Raw genomic sequence first — 25,459 nt, forward strand, 5'->3', positions numbered from 1 at the left:
CATCTGCATTTTGTAGCCAGTTACGCTGTTTGATCACAAAGAAGACAGTGAAAAGCCTGACATACGGACAACAAACACAAAACTCTGAAGCAGGTTCGGAGCGGCGACCATGAACACTGAGCAGAACAGAGCAGGAGTAATTTAACTGAAGATTTAGAAAAACAGAAACCTCTTTGATTGAATGCCTGCTATCGGTAATGCATTAAACATCAATGGTTAACAATGAACTAATACTCTGAGCAGGGTTTGAGAAGATACTTTGTCTTTTTAATTAAGTAGTATTTAATAACAGTACTTTTGCTTGTACTTGAGTAATATTTAAGTTATTTTCAGTACTCTCTACACCGTGGTCAGAAACACATTTGAAGAAACATGAGGTCATGAGGTCTCAATGGCAGCTACCCCATAACATAACATGACACCCACTCAGTCCAAACTTTCTACATTTTTATACAGTTTATTATAAATAGTAAATAGTGCTGTATTGTACACAAAACTTCTTACAACAAAATCATTTTTACGCCAATGTAAATGAAAATTATACAAAAAGGTAAAACATGTATAATGAACATTGTGTAAGACTTAAGCACTCGGTAGAGCTTAATACAAGACGCACAGAGGAGACAGAACGCTTTAACAACACTAAATAAATAAGAAATGGAACTAATGTTTGCATGTTTGTGGTGAGAACTAATTTAACACATGCAAAAAAAAAAAAAAAAACAATTTAAAATTAACTGTCCAACTGAATAATGTATTCACTGGCAGAGAATTTTTTGGCTTCATGACATCATGACTACGCTTGCTATTTGTCATCGCTCGATGATTTCCCCTGATTGATCAATGCACACAACCCAGTATTAATGACATTAGAAAGAGAGAGGGTATAATCAGGGGGCATTCGATCCGTGTTAATTTACATCATATGAGGTATGAATGTATTGCACTTTCTTTGGGTTGCAGTGGTTTCACTATGACTCCACGTCGGCTTTCTGCTGGTTCTCCCGGTGTAGTCGCATTTTCATCTCCAATGTCTTTACACAAGAATCACATCAATGTACAGTAAATATTATTTTCCTAAGACACCGTGATGAAGAGAAGCACGGGGGGGGGCTCGCCGAGTCCACCTCAACTTGCATCTCTGCCGCTTATTACAAAAATCAAATACACAATCTTGAATGTATTTACTGCCCTTTCCCCACCCCGCTCCTTTTCCCCTTTGAGCGTGGACGACGAACCAGGTCTTGGTCCTTGGAGCATGACGTGACGCACAAGCAAAGCGACTGCCAGGTAACAGGAGAGGCTGCGCCTTTGGTCCTAATTATTCCGGTCAACCCCCTCCATCGCCGTCACTACACCTCCATCTCAACTGGTTCCCCCTTGCTGAAGGAGAAAAAACTTCTACCCCTTCAACCTCTCTGTCGCTGTTCTTGGGGCTGGGGGTGTTTGTCTCTGGCGATGAATGTCAGACCGGCCGGGAAGCCTCCTGTTCCGGCCGTGTTGGGGGCTTCATATAATGAAAGGCACCTGAGGAGAACAAGAAGAAAAAAAAGAAAGGAGGAGGGTTAGAGAGATTCTTCAGCTTTAAATCCCCTGATGGTCAACAAAAGTGTGACATGGGAAGTTAAATGAGAGGTGAAAGAGGTGTTTAAGAGCAGATGATAGCAGGTGAGACTGAAAACTGGGGTCCTAGGTTAAATAATAAAACTCAAAAAACAGGTGAAGAGCTTTGGGAATCTTCTCAGACATTCTTTGAACCTAATGTGGTCGGTAAAACTAGCCCGAGACCGAGCCTGAGCCTGGATTTCTGGCTCTGCTCCACTGATCAATAACAACTTTAAATCTGACCTCCAGTGGGACACCTGGTTCTAATCCGGGCCTGCCAAGGGCCATAATCGCCCCCTGTTAAACAGCCCCTTTTATACACACACACACACACATACATGCCTGTGCTCACAGACACACACAAACCCCTGATAGCTACAAGCGGGCTCTCCCAGCACTGGCTAAATTAATGACATCAAGATGTTGCCACTGATGGGCCAGTCAACATGTGGTAGTGTACCTCAGATCAGCCCCAGCTACACACACCGCCACGACCCCTCCCTCCTGTCAAACACGCTTTGGGAAGTGGCTCCTTTCATTTGGGCAGCTATCTCTGTTACACAGGGGTCATTACATGGCTAGGTGAGCCGCGCTGAGGGTTTGATGGGCACAGCTCATCACACGAGGTCACGAAAGGACAGCGAGTGCAAAAATGTGCATGATGGGATAAGGCCCAGCCACGTGGCCAGGCGGATGATGGTAATGTAAACTGAGGTAACCTGGCCACGAGTGCGCTCTAACATACATGTAATTTCAGCAGAGCACGGGGTGATTTGAGAAGCTCGCTCATCAGAGGAGCCTGCGCAATTAACGTGGGTTTGAAAATATAAACTGAGTCAGGGGTCAGAGAAGGAACATAACCTCTAATCAATTATAGATCATTTAAATTCAGTAAAGTCTTTAAACACCAGTTAAGTAAACAGTGTATTTCAAGCTCACCTTGCTCTGACTGTACTGTCCGTACTGGTAGGATGGATGGTGGTCCATGGCGTAGGCCGGGGAGGTGTAGGACGGTGGGCAGTAAGACTGGGTGCTAGGCAGGGTGGGCATACTGGTCAGGCCCGGTAGAGCCTCCAGGCGCTGGGAGCCGTGACAGCTGGCAGCCATGCCACCGTTCGGCTCCAGACCTCCGGTCAGCGGGGAGAGGGCAAAGTCACTCTGGGACTGATGTGGCACTCCACCTGGGTTCAATAGGCCCATCACCTGAGGGGGGACATGGAGGGAAACTGGGTTATTAGAAGTGAAGAGGATAAAGAAGGAAAGACACAAATATAAAGATTTTTTTGTTGTTGTTGGAACGAGACACGATGCACTCGAGTCAGGATAGAACCATGAAGACCTCACTGAGGAATTGAGGAAACCAAAATGACCAAGTGAAGGAGACTAATAATTTAAAGTTGTTAAAACAGTTTAGCTCCTACAATTTAAATGTGATATTCTACTTTACTTGGTAATTCTGATGTAATCTCATTCCTGACCACAAGGAAGTTTGGGGCAAGACGCACTTCTCCAGTGTGTACTCTGGCAAATATGTAAAACAGAAAGCATCTGAAGAGGAGAGTCTTGCCCAAAATGTCCATGTGGAAATGTTAAGAAGTCAGATTGGAGAGCTGTCCTTCCCCGTCTTTCTTTTCTAGTCATACCATAAAAAATCAGAATAAAATATATCTCAAAGTAAATTGGTCACACTTTACTTTAACTTCCCCATAAAGTAAATACACAGCCAATTCATTCACTCAAAATAGATTTCTTTTTACACCACTCGATTAACTTTTCCGCGCTACTCAGGTGGGCTCAAGTGTACGTCTCTCTCCTTGTTCATGTCAGAAAAACATTATTACTGGCTTCCCTCGCACATGTGGTTTCCCTTTCCCTTGCTTGACTGATTGAGGGGCTGACGGTGGCTAAAAAGGTCAACAACTTAGCCAGCCATTGTTATTTGTTCGAGTTATCCTGTCAAATTTATGCATGGAGAGGATATTTTTATATTTTTTCCACTTTTAGTTTTGCTCATCATGACATTGGCAATGTAAGAGCACTATTTAAACTCCATATTTTTGAGAATGTGATGTGTTTTGGGTTGGATTCAAACAGATTATGTGCCTTCTCTTACTGTCTCTTCTCCTCTCTCACTTTCTCTTGATGCCCTAAAATCACCGTGTCCTTGTGGGGCCGGGGTGAAGAGGCCAAAGGGTACGTGGGAACGAGGAGTGGGTTGTGTTTGTGTATGTGTGTGTGTAAGCGCTACCTCTCCTATGTGTGGGGTTGTGTGTTTAACTGTAGGTGTGTGTGTGTTTGTGTGTGTGTGTGTGTGTGTGCACGGCCATTTGTAATATAAGCATTTTTTGCTCTGATGTCAGGGTTGTAGGGGTATCAGTGATACATCGTGAACAGCTGCACGCTAAAGGTTTGCGTGAGAAGCAAAGTCATGAAAACGTCTGACAAAAAAAGTGAAGTTGAAGAGCGAACAAGAGTTACAGACCATGTAGGAGAAAATAGAGCTGAAGCAGAACACGGAACCAAACACACACTTAAAACATCCCGGAGAGATGCGACTGACAGCCAGCTGGCACACACACACACATATGCACATGTACACACACTCCTGTAATGTATGTAATTTACAGCTGGTCTGTCAAAGTGATCTGACCTCACACATCTGACAAACACATCAATGCGGCCTACCACTAAAGCATTATTTCTCTCGCTGCTAAGGATGCGTGATATGCTGTCAAATGCAAACATCCACTGCACACTGAGTACATTAAAGTTTGAGTATTTATATGTTTAAGATGCCATGAAAATACACAGTCCACAAAGCTTCATGCTGCTTTAAGTGTTTCCTTTCCTTGAAGTGTCAGAAGAATTTGTGGAAGCACTATACATTACAGCTCAGTAATAACATGGTAGTAGTTTGGTAATAAAGAGGTAATTATTTAGTAATACCATGTAATTACCTAAATTATTAACAAGGTAATAGCTTGGTATTAACAATGGGTATTTTGGTGTAATGTTACACTGAAATGTATACAACAGGGTAAAAAGGCCAGGCCACAAACAAAGGGTAATAGTGGGAAAATATGTTTAAAGATAGAATTATATTGGTAATGATATTTTGGTAACGCCTGTTAACAATAAAATGCAATATTTAGATTAAACACGGTCATTAAAGGGGTAATAACCTAATAAAATTGACGTAATATATTTTTTAACTATATTATAGGCAAGCTGTGACTTATTACCATACTTGAGCAAGAGTAAAGATGTTGTTGTTGTGTTAAAATAAGTCAAAAATACAAATAGTACATGAGTAAAAGTCTTAACGTGTCTGCTATTAAATGTACTCAAGTATTACAGTAGTACAAGTAAAAGTAAATTATACATACATTTACATGTATGTACATGCATGTATGTATAGTCAGCATTTCTGTAATTACGATTTCCAATAAAATGTATTAATTTAAAATTCTTCGGCTCTAGTAGGAGAAAATTGAAATTGAATTGAACTGAATTTAAACTTGAGTACCTTCAAATTGTACTTAAGGACGGCACTTCAGCAAACGTAACATGAAACACTTGTTTGTACGTGACAGCCATGCATCACGGCTGCAGAAGGCTAAATTACCTGTTTATAAACAAAAAAACTGATACTGTTTATGCTGTGTACATGTTTTTAATTATTTATATGTTTACAACCATTATTACCTTTTGTTTTTGTTCACTTATTACCCTGTTTAAATTATGTCTAACATTACTGAGATTAACCCATTGTTATTACTAAGTTAGTACCTGGTAATTACTTTATACTTGGTTTATTTCTCAATTATTGCCAGACTGTTACACAAACTGTAATGTAATTTGTATTGTTTATTAAAAGATTTAATTCATTAAATAATTGCTAAGTATAAAAACTTAAATATAAAGTTTTCTCGTGGCTTCATGGAAACAGTTTGTCCTGGTTATCCAGTGGTGTTTATTCATAACAGCAGTGTATGGTACGTATTTGTTTCTGCCAGACGCTCTGTGTCTATCTACACGCTCATACGTCCATGCACTCGCCGTCTGCAACTGAAAACGGCAGCCAGTTCCCCCGATGGTGTCTGTTTTGAGGTTGTTCCGGGGATTAGGTCTCAGGGGGGTGCAAATCCCGGCCGCTCGCTTCCATGGTGAGAAAGGGTTCCTTTGGTATGCACCAGATCAGCAGTGAGACGCCACAGATCCCGCACCACGGGGAAACCAGTGGGCCGACTGAAGCTCCGAATACAGAGCTAACTGCTCAGACAACAATATCACCTATCTAAAGTAAACCTTATCCATATCAAAACTCTGCGGCGCTCTAATGTGACCATATCTGGAGTGGACTGAACCTCTGAATCCTCTGCTGGATACAGAAAAGTAGATAGTGTAGAGTAACTTTTATAGACAGATTCAGAGTTCAGATAACCAGGCAATTCCAGGGAGGATTTAATATAAAACGGACCAAGCTGCGTAGCTATCCGAGAAAATTGAAGCGGTAAAGTTTTCTAAGTGCAGAGAGGTCTTCATGTATTAACTATCAATGTCACAGAATTTAATCAATTCTCATTTCCTCCCTCTTATTAAGTTAAAACCAGGGAATTAATTCTATCCTCATCCGAAATGGAGAAAAACTGTATCGCAATATACATTCAAACAGCTGCAATGACTACATGAATTAAAACAAATTAGGCAACAAAGTGAGTCATTTGCATAAATTACACACTATGTTACAAGGGGATAGATTACTTCATTCCAATCAATTAAGACACTGGAACGTTCCGTGATTGCAATTCCAGACTGAGAAAACATTCCAGGCACGAGATGAGGTGTCCATTCTGTACGGAGCTGCCCCGCTAAGGTTAATGCCGAAACCATCCACGAGGCCACACCACCTTTGGCCTCTTTATTGGAGTTTAAGTCACTCGGTGACCCTGTGGGTGTGTGAACTCGCGCCACAGCCGTGCGCTCAGTTACACGAGGGCAGGTTTGCACGACGGACAAAGTTTTTAAAGTTCAAATGAAAGAAGATTCAAACTGTGGACCACTGATGTCTTTCTCTCTACAATGTTATCTGTCCAGATAGAAAATAAAAACACCCAAAGAACAATGTTTTGAAAGTAAATGTGGCTGATTCTTGAGGATTCAGATTCCTGTCATATATCAAAGCAGTCAATTATACCTTCAGCCACAATGGTGCCACCTACCACTTCCTGACCGTGCACCCTGGCAGCCACAACAAAGATCTTCTCTTTTTCAATATACATACATCCTCAGGCGTTCACACAGTAACAAACCCGCCTGAGGCAGTTTTTTATCAGTGCCTGACAGGAGTCTGAGATTCTCTCTCATGGGAATTAGTACCCAGCATGCATTGCATGTGGGCCGGCCACCCTTTGTGGCGGTTAAAAGCTCGTTTTCCGCCTGTTAGTCCATCTTCTGGGCCGGTAGGGAGCCACTGATGGACACTGATGACTGTGTAATCGACCATAATTGTCTTTTCAGTTTTGATTTGTGTCATCATCCGACATCCATACATCCGTCCTCATGTCTGGTCCTTCTTCCCTCCCAGAAGACTGACGTTTGCCACATTTTAAATTCATCAAACGACCCGTCGAAATAAACAGAAATGAAAAGCTACCGTGTTTTCGAGCCTAACAAGGTTTTCATCAATGTCACCTCAATGACACCTCGGAGGTCGAAGTGTGTGTGTGTGTGTCTGTGTTTGTCATTATCCTTCCATATGGTGCGTTTGGTGTCCTGTTTCCTAGTATGACAGCATATGTGTGGGGTTTGCAGATATTCGTAGGTTTTGTGCGTTGTGTTTTAATACTGGGTGTGGAGACGAACCTGTGGTGAGAGGCCGTTGCTGATGGCGGGGTTGACGGCGTTGCTGTGTCCCGTCGGGGCCACGAAGCTGTCTGAATATCCTGAGAAGCCATGACGTCCAGAAGACAGGCAGTACGCGGAGCTTCCATCCTGAGAGGCCGCTGACGAGCTGAGCCCACTCTGGTGCACAGAGGTGGGGGGCAGGGGCTGCGGTCTGTGGACTGTACTGGGCTGCTCGGACGCTGCTGGGAATAAAACGTGCTCCTTAAAATCCAATGTTGTCATGAGATTAACAAAATATGCTTAATTTTCTTCTTGTTTTTAGCCTTTAGTGCTAGTATACTATAGTATACTTTTTATATCTATAAGCCTTATATATATTTATTTACTGTTTCCAAAGGATTTCTTGTTCAACTGGAGTGATTGTGAACATCCTGAAGCGTGAATGTGTGGCTGAACCCACCTTGAGCTATAGAAGTTGGAGTGTAGGGGCTGTCGGACAGCTGATAGGGCTGCAGGCCTGACATAGCTGACGGAGGGAAACCACCGGGGATGAGGTGGTTAAACGCCATCAGTTGACTGGCTCCTGCTTGCTTCCTCCACCGGGCTCTTCTGTTGCTGAACCACACCTGGAAGCAGAGAAAGAGTGTTTATTTATCTGCTTACCAAATGGAATAAGTTCAGCTGTGGCGCACATTCAGTTTATGGTCATCTGTATTTGTGAGAGGGTGTGTGCTTGTGAATTTATGTGCGTGTGTGCAAGGCCTCCCATTACAAGGAGCTGAACTGATAGAGATCTTAACATCTGGCGCGTGCAGTGAAACCACAGACATTACATCTTTGTGTGCTACTGCATGTCACCGAGTTCAGAGGCGAACGCCAGAGGGCTCTCACAGCTGGTAAAGCCTATATTAGCACACTGTCTAAATCAGGCGTCTATTTTTGGGATCTTTACACGGAGAATCAGACAAAAAATGCCAATCTGTCTTCATACACAGTGGGCACAGTGCATCTCTGTACATTTGGTGGAGGGGGGTGGGGGTGGTGAGACATGAGGAGGGACACATGTCTAATGTCTAATAGCTGTAAGGAATGTGTGGCAACATCCCAAGGCAATTTAACGCCCCCACATGACACATATCCATGACAGGCTGACACATCTACACAAGAGTGTGACGGCGCGGCGTGTGTCTAACCTGAACTCGAGCCTCCGTCAGTTTGGCCCTCTGAGCCAGCTCCTCCCGCGTGTAGATGTCGGGGTAGTGCGTGCGTTCGAAGGCCCTCTCCAGCTCCTCCAGCTGCTCCGCCGTGAAGGTGGTCCGACTGCGGCGCTGCTTCCTCTTCAGGGGCAGGCCCGGCTCGGAGTCCACGTCGGAGGCCTCGTCCGAGTGGCTGGCTGGAATGGCACAAACAAAATAGGAAAACTTTAGGATAAATACTAAAGCTGGGGGCACAATGGACAGATTATGCTGAGTGCAACACATGGTACAGAGCAACTTTAGATTGTGTCCTCCTGCTGCCTTAAACTCCTCAGTGGTTCCTGAGGGGATCAAAAGCCAGAAGCTGCTTGAACACGGATTAAAGAGGACTAGATCCCTCTGGGGCATCTATTCCCTGGGACACTGTGTCTCTCCCAGTCCTAGCCATGCTGTGCGCTACGTCGATAGGGTCCCATAGTGAAGAGCAGGCAGCCTTTTCGCAGGTGCTTCTTTAATCTGTTTGTTCAGTTGAGAGCAGGAGAGAGCGACTGGGTGAGTGGGAGACAGCTATTGGGATCTAATTCAGCAGAAGAAGGGAATCAATGAAGGCTTGAGACTGGAGACAGAGGGCCATTGCTGCATTTCGGGGGGGAGGTTGCCCATCTATTAAATAATGATTAGGCGCCACAAACTAGCGTGACAGCCTGCCTTTGTGCGCCATTACATGTCCGCAGTCCCCCATTTCAGTCGTACGCACAAGCATGCATCTGCTGCGTCTCGGCCGCTCAATGAACGCGGTCCATGACAATGTGTCAAACACAGATGGACACAAGACAGAAAGAGTTGGAATCCACTCCCAAATCCACCCGAGGGAGACCTCTTAAACCTCATGAGGAAGGTTCACTGCACCTTTTCCACAAACACCTAAACTTAGAGAGAATAAATAAGCAGGTGTAAGCGACAGAAAAGGCCTCAGCTTCTGTCTCCCCGGACTGCTCATACTCCCTCTGCCCTCCAGATTTAAAGCTTTAATTAAAAAGTGCCAAGTCAGACATGGAGGGGGGGTTAGCAGGAATCTCCCCTTAACTCTGGAGCCTCCTGAGCCAAGCAGGAAATGTTTGTGCCGGTTGCCAGTGTGCGTCTGACCAGGCATTACACACGGATTTGCTCCCTGGGAATGCTGCTGTGCTCCGGGACCGCCGGCACACACAAGATTCTGATGCCGCTGAGAAGAGCTCTTTATTACATCTGAACCGAGGGCGCCACGCTGGCATAGAGGCTCACGGAGGATTGGCTGGATGCTCAAACACTCCTGGAACGTGCACTATGAGTTTTGGATGTGGTTTGTTTAGGCAAGGATGTGGCCTGAGAGCAGTCGGAGCAAATTTTTTTTATAACACAACAGGCGTAGGGAGAAGGCCACACAGCGTGAGAATAAAACGTGATACTTTTCCTCTAAACATCAATATTGTTGGGATTAGGGAACTAGCAAAGGAGAGGACTACAAGCTAGGTAACATGCAACGTCATTACCATTTTAAAGACGGAGTAAACAGAGAAAAAAAGAAGAAGACAGAGAAGCAATGACGGCGCAGAAACGAAAAGACTCTTGAGGGGAGGGAAAGGGAGCTCATAAAACTCCTCCGAGAGGAGAAAGCTCCCCATCGGCACTGTAACTCATGTTAACTGCAGGGTGGGGGTGGATCTCTCCTCCTTCGCCCCCTTTATTTCTGTCTTTCCCTCTCTTTTTTTTCCCCTCCCTATTTTTATTATTAGTAACTACAGAGAAAACACTCCGTCACAGACGCTCCCTTAATGGCAAATGACAGTGTTGCTTTTGTCATCCTCTGGCTTGCACTTTCTCTTTTGCTCTCTTCCTCTCTCCTCACTCTCTGTCTTTATTTTTTTTTTGGAAGTGATGTGGCCAAGCCTTTGTATCTTAGCAGGGAAAAGCCTGTGGCAGGGCTCTATTGGGCCGATTACCACGCTCCATCTGTAGGAGCCATCAGGGACGCCCGGGCCCGCATTCAGGGGCCTGTCACCTGCCCAGCAGGGGAGTGGGGGGGGGGGTGTTGTAGGGTGAGATGGGGGCTGTAGGGCCAGGGGCTGAGTGGGGGAATGAAGGGTGGGAGGGAGAAGGGAGGCGGGGGCACAAAGGGGTCCAGAGAAGGGCCACTGGGGGCTGTGGAGGGGCACAGCAGGGGAGCACCCCTTCATCCCCTCCCTCCACGGCCTGAGGGGCACAGAGCCGGGGGGATGGGGCAGTTGAAGAGGTTGACATGGAGAGGAGATGGGAGGCTGAAGGCACCTGAAGAGGATGCTGGGGGAAGCCGAGGAGAAACGGGGGCGCTGCTCATTCTTAAAAAGTTGGACCTGTCCCTTCCGTCTCATCCATTCACTTCACTCCTCTCTTTCACCCGCCACTGCAGCCACATCTTTGACATCTTCAAATACGGCTCTTAACGCCGCCGTGGATCGATTTTAAGGCACGCTGACGGCGAGAGGGTTGTTCCCACACATTCCCCGCAACAAACGGCAGAGGAGGATACTAAACACACAAAAGGGAGGCCTCGACCTCCTTACTTAAACACCCAAATCAAATTTTACGCTGCAGCTAAAGCACCAGGGAGCTGAAAATACTCCATAGCTGCTCACAGTTTGGCCGCGGCTCCGACAAGAGTCTTAATAAAAAGATAGATTATTATCCCTCAAGTGGAAATTGGGGGCTGCTGCAGAATCATTCATAAAATAGACCTTTCAAAACAAAGTAAGATGTCGGTTAATAAACCAAAAACAAAGTTGGTTTGGATAGAACAGTGGAGCATTTATGTAAGTTAGGAGGGTTTGATTCAACAAGTGAATTCAACAGGTTCCTTTTTCTGAGCGGAGTAAAATTGAATAAGTGCATTTACAGGTGGGTTTTTTTTGCACACGCACTCAAACATCAGCAGGAAAAAAAGGACGGCGCTGCGCACAGACCGCTCGAGGTAAACAGAACCATTTATCGATCAAGAGACGAGACTGACAGGCAGGGAAGATAAACTCCAGAGGGTCACAGATGTGAACTTCAGGAACGTCCAGTCCCATTAGCTTCACCTGCAGCAGTACAGCCTCAAACAGGCCCGAACAAAAAAAACAAAAAAAAACAAGCGAGGACTCCAACTGTGGGAATAAAGACTGCTCTTGTTTACCGCATAGTCTACATCGGCCGGGCCTCGCCTTGCCAAGCATTCATCCCCCTCCCATCCGCTTCAGAGATGTTAATATAAAGAGACATGCTCAGACGCACACACCCATGTACGTGCGCACAAATTCACGCACGTAGCTTGAAATTGCGAAAAATGAACGAGGTGGAAAGAGCATCAGAAAGAGTGAGAGATAATGAAATCAGATATTAGAGTAAAGAAGGGTAAAAGGGAGAAAAACACGGAAAGTGGAACTGAGAGGAAGGGGGAAGAGATGAAGAGCCTCAGTGAGAAAGAGAAAGAGAAGCGGAGCATATGGGGCAGTTTATAGTCCTGCCTTGCTAGGGGCTGGCTAGCCCTTCCTCCAGGGGCCGTTAATAGAGAAGGTAATTGAGCTGGTGACATGTGTTCGCAACACAAAACAAAGGGCAGAAGAGACAAATGAACTAGTTATTTGCCCAGGGAAGTAGATCTGGCCCTTTCAGGCCACGGAGCACAGTGCGAGTGGGCCACTGAATAAAATAGTGGCACGCCACATATAGAGCCAGAGCGAGCAGATGCACTGGAGGGAGAAGAATAGTTAACTGACAGCTTATGGGCTCAGCTGGGGTTAACAGTTAGGGGAAAAAAATGGAGGCGAGTGGGCTGCTCACTTGACTTGCTAAAGAGCCCCCAGGAACCCGCAGCTGCCTGGGAAAACAGAGGCGAGGGGGGGGGGACAGATAGAGAGAAAGAGAGAGGGAGATGATGATGTGATGGACGGAAAAGCGAATAAGAGCAGGAGGCTGGCACTTAACGGACAAAGAAATAGCCGGCGATATGACTTTGAAAGATGTATCTCTGTCTAATATTGGTGCAGCGACAAAAAGCCACAAATGGCCCTTAGTGGCCATTATGTGTGCCCAGTGTGCGGTGGTTATTATTTAGTTCCACCGTGGTGCAGTTAGGTGACAGTTTCACGGTGGCATTTCCACCCCCGGGGCAGGGACAAAGCAACAGTGCAGAAACCACGCGGGGACAAAGCAACAGGCCAGTCTGCCGCACGTTCCAGTCAAACGGAGACTAACCAGCTCGCTCAGAACAACCAGCATTTTACTCGACGCCGATTCACCAATCTGATATTAGGGGAGTCCGCCAGTTGTCATCTCTTCCCAAACATTATCGTAACCTCCCTTTCCTGGGGCCTGATAGTTTTAACAGTCAAGTGACCCTAGGTTAGCCCCTGACCTTTTCACAGCTACTGCGCAGCGCTGCAGCGAAAGACGGCCTCACCGCCGACCCCGCAACAAAACTTCACTCGACAGAGAGAGAAGCCATCACCGCATTCCACGTGTAAAACACTCATTTATGGGGAATTTCTCTCGGTTTTACGAGCCGGCTTTCAGAGTCTATTGTCGTTTTAACCGCCTGTGTTTGGACAAATAAACGCTGTAACATGGAACATACTTTTCTTAAAATCTTATATCCTAAATTTCTGATCTTTTTAGGTGGATTTCTTTGTTCAGACAGGGGAAAAAAGGCATTAATCAAAACAGCAGCAGAGTTGTGCTGGTGTGTCCGTAATGTGCAATGTGCTGGACGAAACAGCTCCACAAAAACTGAGGCTAAACAAAGTTAAGTGATTGACAACGCTGTCTGGCTTTACTCAATTAACTATCCCATTGTGCTCCTCTTTGCAGAGTCCCCTCGCCCCCCGACCCTTTTCTCCTCGCGCTCCTTTATCCTCCCCATCACAGAGTTTTGCTTGGCTAATACTTCCAAGGAAATAGAGAGTTCTTTTTCAGCTGGGGCTCCTCTCCTTGACCTTCCATTGCTCATTGCTTCTCTTTCAGTCACTTCACAGTGTCTCTGGGGTTAGTGGGGAGAATGCGGAGAGTACATCAGCGCCGAGGGGCCGGCTCGGGGCAGGACCCCGGCCCATTACTTCAAAGTTGGCCTGCATTCATTAATTGTCCTTTGAATTAATATTGGAGGATCACAATGTGGGTGCCAACAGAGAAAGAGGCTTTAATGAAGCATAGAGTCTGTATTCAGTTGCAGATCAGCCAGTGTGGATTTTTTCTTTCTTTTTTTTTTTTTTTTTGAGAGAAAGAGGGAGACTTGAGAATCACGCCAACAGAACGTAAAGGTTTTGAGTGTGTAATCTATCTGTCTGTCTACTTACTCAAGTACTGTACTTAAATACAATCCTGACATACTTGTACTTTAATTGAATATGTCTACTTTATGCTATGTTGTACTTCTACTTCACCAACTTTCACATAATATTAAAGAAATATTCTTCTTTTTATTCCTCTACATTTTTTGACACTTAAAGTTACTAGTTACTTTTTAGATGTTTGACTGTTTACCTAATCTATCCACTAATATACAATTGCATCCACATTGACAAACTACTTTGAAATATGCTTACAAATATTGCTGATAATAATATTTAACTTTAATCACTTGAATTCAGGACTTATACTTGTTATGGAGTATTTTTGGACTATGTTGTTTCTACTCTATCTATCTATCTAGTGGAGGAACTTAAACATTTACTCAAGTACTGTACTAAAATACAATTCTGACATACTTACGTCATTTTAAAAAGTTGTACTTTTTTTACTCCACTACATTTTTTGACACTGAAAGTTATTAGTTACTTTTTAGATATGATGCATTGTACTCCTAATCTACCTATCTATCTAAAACTGCATCCACATTAACAAACTACTTTGAACTTACAAATGTTTATTATAACACACCTGCATAATGAGTACTTTAAGCACATTTTACTGATAATACTTGTGTAGTTTTACTTAAAGTACTTTTGAATTCAGGACTTTACTTGTAATGGAGTATTTTTAGACTATGGTGTTTCTATTTGTACTTAAATTTACTCAAGTACTGTCCTTCAATACTATTCTGACATACCTGTACTTTACTTGAGTATTTTTATTTAATTTAATTTTAAAATGTTGTGCTTTTTACTCCACTACATTTATTTGACACTTATAGTTACTAGTGACTTTTTAGATATGATGCACTGTACTATTAATCTACCTAGTCGTATATAAAGTATCTAAAATTGACAAACTAAATTGAAATACTCACTCTTATAATTTTCTATGATAAAACAGTCATTCTGCATAATGAGTACTTTAATCGGTGATACTTTAAGTACTTTTGCTGATAAAACTCATATACTTTTACTTAAGCAATCGATCTAGTGGTTGAATTTGACTGAGTACATTTACTCAAGTACTGTACTTAACAGTGTTGTATAAAGTACCCAAAAGTCATACTTGAGTAAAAGTAAAGATATCATGTTGAAATATTACTTTGATGAAAGTTAAAGTTACCCATACAAAAAGTATTTGAGTTAAAGTATTTTATATTAAATGTACTTAAGTATCAAAAGTACCAGTAAAAGTAAGTCATACATATATTTATATGTATGTATACTGTCTATCTGTCTATACTGTCTAACTATCGGTTATATTTTTCAGTGTTTTTTTTTTTTTAATCTGATTGTCAATTAAATAAATTAATCAAAAAATGTTCTACTTTGGCTCTGATGCAGCATGTAATCTGCAGAGTAGCTAGTAACTAAAGTTATCAAATAAATGTAGTGCAGTACAATATTAACAATACTTGCCTCCAAAATGTAGTGGAGTGGAAGTATAAAGTAGCAGAAAAGTGAAATACTCAAGTAAAGTACAAGTACCTCAAAATTAGTATAGTACCTTAGTTAATGTACTTAGTTCCATTCCATCACTGGTAATTAAATACAACTCTGACATACTTGTACTTTAATTGAGTATTTCTATTCTATTTCGATTTTACACTATATGACACTTATAGTTACTAGTTACTTTTTAGATATGATGCACTGTACTACTAATCAACTCAGTAGTATGTGCTTTTGATACTTTGAGTACATTTAGCTAATAATATTTATGTAGTTTTGCTTAATTAAAGTTTTACTTGTAATGGATTAATATTTAGATTATGATATTTTTACTTTTACTTAAGCAAAAGGATCTGAGTACTTCCCACAACTCTATCTATCTATCTATCTATCTAACTATCTATCTATCTATCTATCTATCTATCTATCTATCTCATCCTCTCAGGGGCAAAAAACATATTTTGACCTCTGGTTTGTTTTTCCGCAGCAGTCCACAGGGCTACACCAGCATTATAAGCACTATTAACACAGGAAACCTCAGAGTGAGGCCCACATATAAATTTCTCCATTATCCAGCCCTGAGAGGAAAATGGAAATGTGGCTCCAGCAGACATTCCTCTGGTTGCATTGAGGCCTTCTGTCTCCTGTCTCTGCTCTAAACCTCCAATCTCAAACTCATTCACCGTGGAAATGCGAGGACCCCTAACAAAGAGCTGGAGAAATTCAAACATCTACCCGTGTGGGTTATTGCACCGCGTGTTCAGTCTCTGTAAAGGAAATGTATCTGTTTATGTTCTTAAATGTCTCGCGAGGGTGTAAGTTTTGAGCTTTGAAAATTGGATTAGGTGACTCGGATGTAGCGGCTGCGCATGGAGGTTTGCTACCGTCGTCTTCGTCTGCTTTTAACATGTGGTAAACTCTCAAAACACAAATATGATCTTCCTGCTCTCCTCGCTCTCCAAATTTTCCCTCACTCCAAATCCATGCCAGCGTCACGGGGAGCCGGTAACCCAGTTTATTTACACAAACAAAGTCCTACTCAGCTCCTTTGACAAAAGCAGCTAAATCTTTCATGTTTTGTCAGCACTTGATTCCTCCTGTCCCTCTGGCTATTTGCCTGCCCCCGGACAATGGAGGCAGGAGAATGGCAGCAGATTGTTGGAATGCACCTCAATGAAACCAATTATTACATGTTGACTGCGTTCACCATGGCAGATTTGAAAGAGCTGGGCTCATTCAATTTGGCCCTGCAGGATTCCCTTTAAAGAAAAGTTATCCCTTTGACTGTTTGTATTTCTGAGCTTTCTTTTTCTTCTGCTTCACCCCCACTGCCATAAATGGATCCTGCGAGAGTGGCTACTCCTCTTTCATGACTTGGGTTGCTTTAATTAGTTAAATGAGGCTAAAGTGCTAACAGTAATAAATAGAGGGAAGGATGCTATCAATTAATTCAGCGCCGCTCATGGCAAAAACAAAATCTTGGCAGTGTTACGTTTCTGAAAAATGGGTTAGCAAGAGATGCACCGAGCTGGATGTTCTCCCGCTTTGTGGACAAATGTGATAAATGGAGAAATTTTCCAAGCACGCATGTTGTTTAAACTCTCCATTACTCAACAGTTAAAGGAGATATAAATAGGTTAGCATCAGATTCATTCCAGCAAACATCCCTTTCCCACAATGCTCCAGCCACTTGCTAATGCCATGCAGACCCAGGGCTGCCCAGCATACTTTATCCCACAAACCTTAGCAGTCCTTTTCCCAGACAAATAAATCTAAATGAGTCAGCTTTGATCTTAGCACTTAAGGAAAGCCAACAATAGTGGTAGAGGAGAAAGGGGCAGAGAGCAACAGGCCCTCTCTCCAGCACAACAATAGCCTCTGCAAACACCTACTTAATCAATATTTGGCCAGAAGACACTCTCTCAGTCCCCAAACCGGCCTTTTCACATTCTAATGAAGAAGCTATAAAAGAGAAAAACAACAACCACTTCCACAAAGAGACACAAGAATGAAATAGTGCTGTTCTGTATATCAATGGGGGGGAAAGTACCTCAGAGCTGTTTGCATGGAGGATGTCACCTATTTGATGTGAAAAAAAGCTAATGTTATTTGTTTTCTTTCAACAAATTCATGCCAGATTAAGAAGAAGAAAATACATTTTTCTTTAGTGCACGTTTTCCTCAAGGTTTAGATTTTTAAACAAAAATAAGATCAATTTAAAAAGCATCCTGATTTTTTATCCTCTCTAAAATCTTTACTTTTATTTTTATTTTATTGCAAAAAAAAAAAAAAAAGAGTTTGAGGGATGCGTCTGGCCTGGAAGAGGGAGAGGGATGTGCCCACATATATTGCATGAATGTGTGCGCCCTAGGCGGAAAGGAAAGGGGCGGACTCTGTCCGAGATGAAAGTGGGGAGAAATAAAAGGTTTGGATTTAATCTAGTGGGGAGAAGAGAAGGGTTTCCCTGCGCTCACTGGCTGAAGGCGTCACGCTCAGTGCGCAAAGACTGTGACAAAAGCTCCGTGCGCAAAATAATAACGGCACCGTCCAATTTTGATGAATCTTTATCAGATTTATTTTATGCTTAAAGAGCGTAAACTTAATTTTTATTTGATTTTTTCTGCAGGTCGATTTTTTAATCTCCTAAAATTGGACAATAAAACCGAACACAAATAAACCTACAACAATGATTAAAACGGATAAATCTGCGCGTAATTGAATAATATCTCCAAAACAGCACCACTGTTTCTACAAGTCCACTCATCAATGATTAACTCCAGACGCCATCATGTCTCCAGCAGCAGCCTTCCCTTTTGCGGCAGCGCTCCTCAGACCCCAACAGGTCGTAAATCAACAGGTGTTTGCCCGAAAGTCTGAGCTTCTTCTCCCGCATGTGTTTTCCCTGTGTGACAAACTGTAAACAGTGCGGGAAACAGCTCAGATTGGCACTTTTTTGAGCAGTCTATAAACGAGGTCGCACTGGGCCTATTGCTGTCCCTGAATAATTCATCGCTCATTGCGGGTTCATAATGTCTTCTCCCGGCCTTTTGTCAGCGCACTTTTTTCCCCCCTTTCTTTGCCCATTTTGAAAGGCGCTGGCGTCTTTTTGTACACCACTGAGCCGCTCACTGCACTTTGGCTTTTGTGCTCGTCAAACTGAGGTGTGAGTCTCAATGGACTCTCCCCGCTTTGTCCCCTGAAGTTCATCCTCAAGTGTCCGATTGTGTGCGTAAAAAGAAAGGAAAGAAATTCTCAGGCTTGGAAGTTAGACAAATGTTTGATTATCCACTTTAGGAAAAAAAAAAAATCTCTGCATATTTGTTAAATCTCAGAAGCGTGAGCGCATGCGTAAAAAGCACCTGAAACTTTTACGCATTTAACTTTCCTCTGCAGGAAAACAGCTGGCATGGTTTTTCCTTTACAAATAGAAATTATTATTATTATTATTATTATTATTGTTGTTATTATTATTATCATTATCATTATTATTATTTAAAGTTTTCTGTCTAACTCGACGCCGACCATTAAAAAAACAACCACATCGGCACATCCTCGTTCATTTATAAGGCACACAGCGAAGACGCAACAATCACAGAGCTTCACTTACATCTGTCTCCCAGGATGCCATCGATGCTGTGTTTTGTCCGCGGTTCGCTTTCCTCCATCTCCCTCTTCACCACCTCGTCGTCATCCTCATCATCGTCCCCAACTCCGCCGAACTTAGAGCGCATGATGCGACTGATGGCGCTCACTGAGAGGAAAGCGATGGAAAACACATGATTAATATGTCAGGACGAATAGAAGCTGCACAGAAAAATATACAAATATGTCCTTTAAATAGAAACATTTACGCAAAAAGTTCAGCTTATAATTTGTCTAATTAAAATGGTATAAAAGTTGTGATTTTTTTAAATGAAATATATGACATTTATTCTCACATCCTTTCTAGTATTTTTTTTTATTTATTCACTTCAGGTGCAGGAACCGTCGCCTACCTGAGGGAACGTTGTTCCTGTCGCAGATCCCGTCTTTCAGTAATTTGTCCCTGATCTCCCAGCTGAACATGCCCGGGTTTTCCCTCTTGTACTCTTCGATTTTCTTGTCCACCTCCGGAGAAGCGGTTTGCTTCGATGGGAAGAAGAACAGGAGAGGAGTTAGTCACTGTTTTTATTTTTTTATTTATTATTATTATTATTATTATTATTATTATTATTATTATTATTATTATTATTATAGGCCGAGACTAAAAGGTTGAATTAATGGCTGAAGACGTGAGACAGAAATTCAAAAGATTATTTATCTGGGAAGAGTCCAATTTTATCAAGTTATAAAACACATCCAACATTAAACTTCGTGGCTTGTTTTTCGTTTTCAAAAATCAGATATTTAGACAGAAAATGGCGTTTAAACTTTTCAAAAATGAAGCTCAGTTTCTTATAAATCCTTCCCATCATTTCTCCAGACTTCATCTCCTACCTTCGGCTTGCTGCCTCCGATGGCCCCCGGCCTGATGGATCCGGTCTCCTGGTACCGGCACAGGATTTTGGAGACGCAGCCGTGGGACACCCGCAGCTGACGGGAGATGACGCACGGCCGGACACCGTGATGGGCCATCTCCACGATCTTGTGGCGGATGTGGTTGGGGAGAGGTCTGCCGTTTATGAAGACGCCACCGAGCTGGTTGACCCGACCCTGTCCTAAGGGAGTGGAGACTGGACAGCGGCGCGTGGAGATTTATTAGTTGAATAATCAGAAAGCTTGCTGTTGTCTTTTCTTTTTCTTTTATTTATTAAAAAGGCTGTTTTTGCTTGAGATCAAAAATGAAAAATCAGACTTAACTGCTCTGCAGAGTTGTGCAAATAAACTTTCATTTTCTATCTTATTGTGGCAAAAGACGTAGCCAAGAAATTTACTGCAAGTGGCATGAAAAAAACAAATATTTTTCTTCATAGCGACATATCTGATAATAACAAATTGGGCCTAATAAATAAATAAATTAAATTAAAAATCAAAACACCAGAAATCCAGACTTAACCCTGAATAGTTTTTATATTGTTTGGTAAAAGGGACATGGTTTAAAACTTCCCACAACTCGAGCTTGTCAACTTTTCCTGAACTTCTCTCAAACTTTTTCTACATTCAAGCTTGTGAAGCAGCAACCGGTGGCGGTCTTACCCTCCAGAGAGTATCCTCCCCGCGGGTAGTTCTGGTGAGGAGTCGGTCTCATCATTCTCGGTAAACCTCCTGCGAGCGCTGTCATGATCCTGACCGTGCGTCAGGTAACAGTTGTGGACGGAGCTGCCTCTCTGCTCGTCGCTTTTAATCCCTTTGTTGTGTTGTAAGATTTCGCCTTTTTTCTCTCCACACAGCCTCCCTGTTCTCAGTAACAGGTCGCCTCGATGGGTGAAGTGTCGGTATCCGAGTTTAAACCAAAGTGCAGGTTGCTGACGCTTCCTGCGAGGATTGAGGGGATGGTTTGAGAGGATGGATGGAAGTCAAACATTTTATCTGCGCTCGCTGTCGCCTCTGACTCCGCGCTGCCACTCCTGATTGGCCAAAGACCCGGACGTTCTGGGGCTGGGGGAGCCTTGTGATTGGACGGCGGGAGCTCCCTTCTGTCTGGATTGACCTCACGAGGTCAGCTCGTCGTGTCACAATCTTGTGCTACTGCGCATGAAACTTTAGCACCAAGTGCACAACTTTTAATAACAAAGATGACGCAGACGATGTATCTGATGATGTGTGTCCTGTTTTAATAAGTGACATTACAGTAAGGAAGTTAAATGATGCACGTGAAGAGAAAAGTGTTTAAACTGCCTAAAAATCACAAATTACTACCATATGTTAGAAAACACTGAAATAACGGACACTTATTTATTATTTAGAGCTGATAGTGTCAGTGAATAATTAAGTTAAATTGTCTGAATGTTAAATAATTAATTAATTAAATAAATAAGGAGACTTCCCAGGAGCACACACACACACACACACACACACACACACACACACACACACACACACACACACACACACACACACACAGTCCTGCATATTGAATATCTTCTCCACTTAAAGTTATTATGAAAAAGCAATAACAATATAGAGCATATTGGTGTTTTTATTATCAATAGCAGCAGTTTTTCTATAAATTCTTTATTAGCCTACTGTGTTTTTTTATAAAGATATTATAACTTTTACTAACATGTCAATTTAAAACGACCAATGGAATGAAATAATTGAAAACTGTCATTTTTTTTCGCATTGGGTTACAGAAAATTATAAAGACAGAAACAGGTGAGAATATTACCAAAATTACCCTAAATAATTATCTATCATATTATCTAAACGCCCCAAATGCATCATAATTTGTGACTTTCTCCTTCTGTTTTTATTAGGTAACACTTTATAATTAACAGAATTGATTTATATCTATATATATATATGTGTGTGTGTGTCATTGTCATTGACATATATGTCATCGTATGGCCCAGAGATGTGATGTACATGTCAAATAGCTACTGAGCACTTATTACTAACTGCGTGGTGCCGCCCAGGTGCTCCATATGCGCTCTCATTTTTGCGCAGAGAAGCAGCAGCAGCACGTGGGACAATATTCACCACCGATTAAAGTTTTAATCAGGCCTGTTTTTATGCAAAGGGACTTAAAACGACAGAAACAGGTGAGAATATTACAAAGATAGCACTAAATGATTATCCAAAAGGCCCTAAATGCATCATAATGTGTGACTTTCCTCTTCTGTCTTTAATTAGGTAACACTTTATAATAAACATAATTTATTACTGTCACATTTGTAGCTAATTTAACTTTAGTTAGTAGTTATTTCTTTATAAACAATTTATTAATCACGAGTAGACTCCAAAAATAAGTTGCATCCTCATAATGTCCATGTTTATAATGGTTATAGATGAACTACACAGGATGTATTAAACATTTACAAAGTGTCATGAACATCAGTTGCAACTTTACAATAAACAGCTGCTTGATAAATGTTTTATTGTTTGTTAACAGTGAAAATACATGATGGTGATTATACAGTAGATGAGATTTAATGCATTTAAGTGCATTTAAAGTGTGTCATTTTGTGAACAATACCATGATTTGTAATTAAAATGTCAATATTTTATATAAAAGTTCATGTGTGCAGTAAAAAAAAATTTTTTAAAAAGGCAATACTTCATTTTCTTGAGCCACCAGAATCATATCTGAGCGTTCAGGAAGGTTTTTCGCTCCGCGCACAATGGAGGTCAGGAGACAAACATGGCGTGGATGCGGCCGATTATCAGCGTGCAGAGGAGGATCTATTTTTTCCTCCACGAGTTCCAGCAGCTCAGCAGCTCCGCGCCGTCATCTAATAGCTGCACGAATCGAACAATAGGTGCTGCTCGGACCCGTGGTCGAGCCACACGGCAGTGTAACACATCCGTGCAAATGGTCGATTATGGACACATAGAGCCACATGAGGGATCATTTGACTTTTCTTGAAGCTTGTGGAGTTGTGATAATTATGATAATTGGGCGTGTTTAATAGACCGATACATTTTTTGCCCCCTTTCCCCCCTCAGGAATAAGAGCACATGGCTGAATGTGTTTGGAGGCCTCCCCAACCTGCAGTGCATGAATCACTGGCTGGTTCATGACCTCTGATGCATCATCAGGGGGCTGAAGGTCTGGCAGGTTAATTAAATGATGGGCATCAGATTTGTCAACACTAGAGGATGATCAAGAAAAGTTTATTAATAAGCAGGGACAGATGTGCCGGCGGTGCTACTGTTGTGACAGTAAAAATATAACATTTTGATGATCTGATCTGAGACTTTCAAGATGACTTCTTTTTAAAATAATCCACATTTAACGATAATTCATCTCAACTTTACAGCAGGAGAGTGTCACTTTTCTTCCCCCTTTCATTGCAGTATCCCACAGCATGCGGCCCAATATACTTTAATTCCTCCTATAAGACTTCATGTAGGGGGGAAAAAATGGCGCAGAGGACATGTGGAAACATTATACGTCCATAAAAGAAGGAATGGTGGGAGGGGGAGAGAGAAAGAAAGTTATCATACTAAAGTTTGACTATCATGAAAAGGATATTGGATCTACCATGTCAAATCAATTAGTGGGAGTAAGCTGAGACAGAAATGTGCTGTGGTGGTGGTGGTGGTGGTGGTGGTGCTGGACATAATGCATCAAAAATATAAGAACAAAATGGCCCCGAAAAGAAATAGTGTGTTGCATTTACCAGACGCATGCACAGAATAAGCCGAGGGGGCTTTCGAGGCTGAAAGCTCACACATTTAAAAAAAAAAAAAGCAGTAAATTGCTCTGCGTCCACTTAAGATAAAATTCGCCTAATAGCAAAATTTTGATCTTGCCTGCGGCCCTGCAGAGATAAGGTCCTCGACGGCGTCAAGAAAAAGGGCCTTTTGAGCTCTCCCTGGAGCCACTCAGAATACTGCTGCATTCACGATTAACTCTACACCGTCAGATCAAATATAGATAGACGTTTGTAGGCAATCGAATCATCACAGCGATTATCTGACCGTAAGCTTCGACTTCAGTCAGTCATGCATTCCTCGCTGTAAAACTGTAACTGTAGCAGAGAGACACAGAGCTCTGGCTTAGAGTGACAAGAGTGATGGATACCTTCAGTTGATTTGCATTATTCAGTGGCTTTATATTGTGGTTTTAGTATGTTAAGATAACAGGCAGCTGTAAAACAGCATGTGCTTAACCTTTAATAGTCCTCAGAGAGACTGCTGTCAGGGAATTTCTCAATAATTGTGCAGTAATATCAGTTTCTACGCTGAGGTCTAATTATAATCGAGGACTTGACACAGAGCACGATTACTGCGGCCAGTTCTCTCTTTGTGATATTCTCAAGTCAGATTTGGAAAAGGTGTAGTATTTCTGAGACACATGTTATGCAGACACAGCTCCTAAACAAAGCGGAGGTCAATTTGCAGTCTGAAGGCCTTTATTAGTCAGGTTTTCCATGTGTTAAATGTTACACAAGATGGATTCAATCACACAAGACAAAATACTGTCACTTTATTTGCACCGATGACCGTTAACCTGCACCCATAGTTATTATTCATATGTTTTATATAGCCTAATTTTTGTATGTTTTGCTTGTTTGGTATATTTTCATCTGGTGTTTTCTTTATAGCTTAGCTTTCATCATTTTTGTACTTGCATTGTGCACTGCCTGGAAGCTTTATGCAACAAATATTTCATGATATCAATCAATCAATCAATCAATCAAACTTTATTTGCATAGCACTTTTTATACAGCACACACAGGCAGCAATAACAAGAAGAGGAAATTAGTAACTGAGGAAGCACTATCTTTAGTAAAATACATGAAAAAAATAAAAAAGCAGGGGTAAACATTGTCATTAAAAGAAATACTTAATTAAACACTATAAGTGATAAAATACATTCAGCAGGGTCAAAAAATCTGAGACTGTCAGTCAAAACACCTCCAGTCTGCACCCATCCTGAGCGCCACTAAGTACTGATGTACTTGCATTTATCTGACCAAAGTACCCAAAAGTCATACTTGAGTAAAAGTAAAGATATCGTGTTAAAATATTAGTTTGGTAAAAGTGAAAGTCACCAATAAGAAGAGTACTTGGAAAAAATCTTAAAGTATTTGAAAAATAAATGTACCTAAATATCAAAAGCAAATTTTTCCTGGCACAAAATATACTTAAGTATCAAAAATACAAGTAAAACTAAGTTATATATAAGTACACAAGTACACACACATAAGTACTTTTAAGTAAAAGTACATATATTTACATTTAAATATGTATAGTTATATATATAATAGTTTAGTATGTATATACTGGGGGGGTCAAGCAATTATCAGCCTGGCCAATAATCAGATCTGATGTTCTGCATTTTTCTGATTAACGTAATCAGTTATTTGT

General features: G+C 41.9%; 1 protein-coding gene across 2 annotated transcripts; it reads right to left on the minus strand.

Annotated features, from left to right (window-relative positions):
* Window positions 1-1,509: 1,509 nt before the first annotated feature.
* On the minus strand, window positions 1,510-20,765 carry pax3a (paired box 3a). 2 transcript variants are annotated; one of them, XM_073491172.1, is made up of 9 exons: window positions 20,681-20,765; window positions 19,982-20,217; window positions 19,501-19,630; window positions 19,113-19,256; window positions 8,646-8,845; window positions 7,913-8,078; window positions 7,471-7,691; window positions 2,545-2,808; window positions 1,510-1,527 (listed from the first exon to the last, which is right to left on the minus strand). In XM_073491172.1, the coding sequence occupies exons 1-9, from the start codon at window positions 20,763-20,765 to the stop codon at window positions 1,510-1,512; spliced, it is 1,464 nt and encodes a 487-aa protein (XP_073347273.1). The 2 variants fall into 2 exon arrangements, with proteins under 2 accessions (XP_073347273.1, XP_073347272.1); XM_073491171.1 differs by having other exon boundaries at window positions 7,471-7,694.
* Window positions 20,766-25,459: the final 4,694 nt, after the last annotated feature.

The sequence above is a fragment of the Pagrus major genome, chromosome 21, assembly GCF_040436345.1.
Source record: "Pagrus major chromosome 21, Pma_NU_1.0".
In the NCBI taxonomy this organism is placed as follows: Eukaryota; Metazoa; Chordata; class Actinopteri; order Spariformes; family Sparidae; genus Pagrus; species Pagrus major.